At 38.1% G+C, this 5,845-nt stretch overlaps 1 protein-coding gene across 1 annotated transcript; it reads right to left on the bottom strand.

Annotated features, from left to right (window-relative positions):
- Positions 1 to 222: 222 nt before the first annotated feature.
- LOC147416713 (uncharacterized) lies at positions 223 to 846 on the bottom strand. The gene has a single exon (XM_086508124.1). The coding sequence runs from the start codon at positions 844 to 846 to the stop codon at positions 223 to 225; it is 624 nt and encodes a 207-aa protein (XP_086364250.1).
- Positions 847 to 5,845: the final 4,999 nt, after the last annotated feature.

The raw sequence follows: 5,845 nt of genomic DNA, 5'->3' as shown, positions 1-5,845 counted from the left end.
AACTTCTCATTCACTACAAAAGACGTCAAAATCCACTAAATCAAACCACAACAAATGCGACTAATTGAACCACAAGGCAAATTTGAAATACTGACACTCAACATGACAAATTTGAAATGACTAGATAATTGACTCAATTACGTGAACCACTTCAAACCAGATAATACACTTCAATAAAAAATAGAATACCCTAGACAAAACATATGTATATCATAGAAATGTTTAAATCGGATAAAATGATGGTGCAAGTTCAACAAGGGGATGTTGGACAAGGTTAGGGTCTGTCTTTAGATTTTCTTTGAAAAATAGCAACACGTAAGAAGCATTTCTTCTTTGTTCCCACTCTTTTAACTTCATCCAACAATCTACTTTAATCCGAGTAGCCCTCATAACATCTTCGTCTAGGTGGTGAAAAACTTCTTTTGGAAAATAAACTTTTCGGGCTGCACTCCAAAAATTTGCCAGCATGTCGAATAGGTAGCCCAATGCATAAATGTTGCTCGCTTTTGTGTATGCATCTGTGCATCGTGGATCGTATAGTTTGGGAGCAATCCACGGTCGCTTAGCCATCTCAACATTCCTTGCTCTCTGTGCATCCAAAACTGTAGAGTTCGACTGTGCGCTTGGATACAGATAATTAATTGTTTCACGCTTAGCTAGTGTTCTAAGCATCATATCCCCATGAATGATGCCGACGCGGGGTTTATTGGTGCGAGCAAATTTCAACATTATATTGAATGGGTACAGGTCACTCTGCACTATACCAGTCGAGTGGGCAGTCGCAACGCCGTCCATTAAGGCATGATAAATGGTTGGCATCTGCTCGATCACTGCTTTGATCCGCATCGTGTCTATCTCTTAAACAGGAATATTTGCTACAGGCAATGACCTCCAGCCATGTTGTAGCCTGTGCATGTGTCGTCTGAACAATCCATGAGCGAATGGTAAGCGGTACATCATGTCGCCCACGGTACCCCCATTGTAGTATGGGAATATTGTGATCCAAGGAGCTTTGGTAGTAAAGCCAATGCACCTTACAATGGAGGGGTGAAGCGTTTGCATTCCTTGCTCTGTCTGAAAGCTGTCAAATTTTGTCTCACTCCCTCCCTTATAACATTTTCCCACATATGTAATGTGGTCTAGAAAAAAAGAGATGTTTTTGATGGTGTACAATGTGCACACACCAAAGGAGCCTGCTCCAATACTCATACCTTCTACCAAGGCTTCGTGAGGGATGCCAACAAGATGAGCGCACTTTGCATTCAAAGCCGTACGCATGATTGTGCAGTTGCCGTTGGCATCGAATCAACCTCCCAAAGCTGCTTGTGCATCTTGGGCCATCTTCAATCTCTTGGGTAAGGCTGCTTGGTCCTGTGCTTTCACACGCTTCATCTTTACCTTCTGTTCTTTCCACAATTTATCCCAAAGCTCTAATTGACATGTCGTAGGCAGGTGGGATATCTTCCTTTAAGTCTCTGCAACATACTTTCATATTGCCCAACACTGTCCTAACCTTGTGGTGGGGGTCAAATTCTTGAATCCTTGCTAGAATCAACAACTCGTATTGGCCTTCAACTTGCAGCCTGCGCTCTGTGTTCTCCCATATAGCACTAGTGAGGTCTTTGATGAAGACATCGCTTTCACTAATCTGTTGTATGCAATCATCTGCACATGATGAGATTTCCAAAATACATTCTTTACAAATGGCACGCATAATACTTTTCTTTTGATCTGGCATCATTTTTGCACTGGACAATAAAAAACAGCATATCAAATACATGGTTGCGAATAACACTAACACTCTCATACTATTTCAGGTAAACCCTTAACCACCACTTGAAGACTTTAAGAAATGTACAAGGAAATATTGATAAAAAATAAAAACAATCTTCATTTAAAATTGCAATTTGTTACACGTATAAAATGCAGATCAAACAAGTGCTTTATAAGAACTTAATCTAGATCAAACGATCATGTTAACAGTCTGGCACATTTCAGCATATATTGAATTTTTAACTTATATTTTTCTCCGTGCGCGCATACTAGTTCAAACAAAGCACACACCAACTTAAAAACTTTAAAAACATTTAAAACATTGGAAGTATATAAATTGGACTAGCAAATTGTGTTCACACACTTTTTTACATAGAATTTATGTAAATGTAGCAATCAAAAAAGCCATGATAATTGATGCTCTTTAAAAAGATACAAAAGAATATTTAACATGCAAATTGTGTGCAAACGTGCTTTGCCCGTGTCCGTCGGGAAGTGTCTGGCCGCGCCCATATTTATCTCCTTACTCTTTATACATACAAAGAATAAGGAGCTCTCAGTCATTCTCACATTGTGCTCATACAGTAGGATTTGGGAGCTCCACCCACATCCTGTGTACTCTCTCTCTCCCCCCTTTTCACCTCCGCACACGCATCGCATTCGCGCACTCACAAAACCTTTGGGTGCACGATGCCCCCTTTGAAGAGACCTTCTATGGAGAGTAGGAGGGTAGCATGGGATAGCATTAAAATGGTTGTGCGTACTTTTTGTGATAGTAAATTGGATGCATCTATGTCTAGTGGTACTCATTCACATTCTTGCCATGCATCATATGCGTCAGATTGCTATGCTTTGGCTGTTTCTAGTTTATATGATAAAAAGGAACCTCTTTCTTTTGACAAAGCACAAAATTATAAAAATTGGATGGCTACAATTATACAATTAGGATATCATGCACTTATAGAGGATGAAACATGGACTTATGTGATTTGCCTCCTTAAAAAAAGACCATTGGTAGAAAGTGGGTTTACAAGTTGAAACGTAAGTCAAATGGCAAGAATGATCGCTACAAGATTAGACTTGTTGCAAAAGTTTATCCACAATAGAAAGGCATTGACTACTATAAAGAGACGTTTTCTCCCACTTGTTGTATGACTACTGTTCTTTTTTTATGTTGATTGGAATCTTACTTTCGATGGAATATATATAAATCAGACATTGTTACTACTTTCTTGAACGTTGATATCGTTGAGGAAGTATATATAATGGAGCCTCATGGCCTGGGGTGTCCACCAGGAAAAATATGGAAGATAGCACGTGCAAACAAAATAAGGGATCTATAATTAGGTACATTTACAGGAAATTGTACATAGGTAAAGGGTTTTTTAATTGAGAAAGTATAAATTTCATACATAAGGGCTAGTTGTTTTACAAAAATGCATACATAAGGGATACATATAATACTTGAAAATATACAGGTAGGGGATTATTTAAATACCTCTTATTCGCACATGCTATATGCAATTTTTACATAGTGGACTCCCCGGTCCTCATGGCTTTGTCAAGAAAGAACAAGAAAATAAAGTGTGCAAATGTAAGAAAACTTTATATGGGTTGAAGCAGTCTCCTCGTGCTTGGTATGAGAAAACTAACATTCATTTGGTTAAACAAGGTTTTATAGAAATCCAACTAAAAGCACTTTAAATATCAAATGTGGGGATGATGTTTTTCTCTTTTTCATTTTGTATGTACATGATTTGTTGATTACTGATTAGAATGAAACACACATTACTGAATTCAAGGTTGAATTGAATGAAACTTTCAAGATGAAAAGCTTGGGTCTTTTGCATCATTACTTGGGCATACAATTTAAGCAATGTGATGGAGGTATTTCTTTGTGTCATGCAAGATACATAGACACATTACCATGTCAATTTGGACTTGAGGATTGCAAACCTATTGCTACTACAATGAAAACAATTTTGAAATTGAACCTTCATGATGCTGGAGATCTTATTAATGTCACTCCTATACTATTTTTAGATACCTTATTCATGTATGAAATACAAGGTTGAATATCTAGTTTGCAGTCTCAAAATTCAGCAGATTTATATATAGCCCAAGGTCTAGGCATTGGTAAGTTAAGGATCTTTTTGCTACTTGAGTGAAACTTTACATTTTGGGTTGTTTTATCCCAAGGTATATCATTGCCACTAGATTTGCACAACTTTTTGAACTTAGAATTGGTTGGTTTTTATGACACACGAGTGTCCACTAGTTTTTGTTTCATTCTCAATAGTTCATGCATATCATGGTTGAGCAAGAAGCAACCTACCATGGCCACTTCTAGTTGTGAAGTTGAGTACAAGGCAGAATTCATATCTATGGTTGAGTGTGTACGGCTCAGACGACTTATGGACAATCTGGGTGTTAGACAAGACACTACCAACATCATCTACATTGCCAGTCAGATCACATTGGCATTTGTGAAGAACCCAATTTTTCATGCTGTGAGATCTCCAAGCCGGAATATTGGGGCGACTTGATAGGTAGCCTTCCTTTATTCTCAAGTTCCATTGACGACACCTTACTCCAATGCCACAAAGCGAGGATACAAGGAACAGAAGCAAAGAAGATCTCTATCCATCACAATCGTAGTTGTAAGGGTCATACACCACAAGCCAGGTCGATAAATCAAGAATATTAATGGAAGTTAATTCCTATATCATAAAGATAACATCTCATTGACATACTGAGGATCTATAAACAATGCATTTTTCCCCACGTTTAAGAGGCACCACCTCCATTCGTGAATCCTAAATGTGATATGAGACTTATGTTTAACTAACTAATAGTCTTGTGAAAAGTACCCAACTAATTGGGTCCACCCGTCCGTAGACATAGATCTGTTTGGATACTAGTCTCCCACAAATATGGCTCCTTTATTGATTTGAGACACAGGTTCTTTCATGCGGCCCTTCAAACATCACCAAAACATTTATTTCTCAAGCATGGTATAATGAAAATAATCATGTATTTCAACAAAAAGAATTATCCAATTTCTTATGAGTTTTTCGCTACTCGCGGACTTTCTCTGTCTAACCAATAGAGCCTTTGCAAAGGATTTACTTATTTGCTAACCTCAAAATATGCAAACTTCCCTAGTTTCTAACCGTAAGGGGACATCTCTCTAACCACAAGGCATCTTGTTAATTGCAAGGGACCAAAAGAGAGCTGATAACCTCAGCTTATTCTCCACTAATCGTGGAATCACCTCGCTAACCGTGAGTTCCATCTGGAAATAAGATATTTTTTCAACAATTTTTTTCTTTAAGTGATTCCTCAAACATAATTAACCAACTCCTAATATCAAAACAGAGACAATTTATCAAACGTTAACCATTTATCAAGCAATTCTTTCACTACTCTATGAAATCATATGCTTGTTTCTTATGACATAATCACATTTATTGGACGGTTTAAGGGAATTTCTAGGCTTGACTTATTGGGTCAGCATTTATAACAATGCAAAATTATAAATTCATCTACGGGATTAGCAACACATTTGATTACCTCTCGTGATTGAGGTTGGACAGCTTTGACTTCTTTCGTAGTAGACGAACCTCCACATGCGCTACAATTGGAGTAGTTGATACCTTTCTTTGCACCTTCCTTGGAGGTGGGATAGTGGGAGCATCCTTGGAGCTTCAAATCACTTGCTTCGGGGTCATCGTGTCAGAAAGAAAAGAGGAAAAGAGAGAAAGAGAGCTCTAGAAATCCGAGCAACAGCACGACGACGATAGAGAAGGAGTTGGAGATGGAGATGGAGATGGTTTGAAGGTGAGAGCTTGAGGGAGAGAGGCTAAGGGTGAGAGATTGAGGGTGAGAAGATATATTTGACGTCAAGGCAAGAGAGTTTTCACTTCTGGGAACTTATGTGTGTGTATTGAAAGTGAAGGAAGAGGGGCTTTTATATACGCTCTCAAGGCCAAAAATCAAAAGCTAAGAATAGCAAAAGGCAGAAAGATAAGTTTGCATACATTTGCGACCTTTTTTAAATGATTTTTACATG

Source organism: Adiantum capillus-veneris, unplaced genomic scaffold (genome assembly GCF_014529385.1).
Source record: "Adiantum capillus-veneris isolate H3 unplaced genomic scaffold, ASM1452938v2 Hic_scaffold_561, whole genome shotgun sequence".
NCBI lineage: Eukaryota > Viridiplantae > Streptophyta > Polypodiopsida > Polypodiales > Pteridaceae > Adiantum > Adiantum capillus-veneris.
This window is presented reverse-complemented; position numbering and strand designations above follow the sequence as displayed.

Coding starts and splice junctions, on each gene's coding strand:
- LOC147416713 (XM_086508124.1), bottom strand. CDS start 846: ATGCGGATCAAAGCAGTGATCGAGCAGATGCCAACCATTTATCATGCC.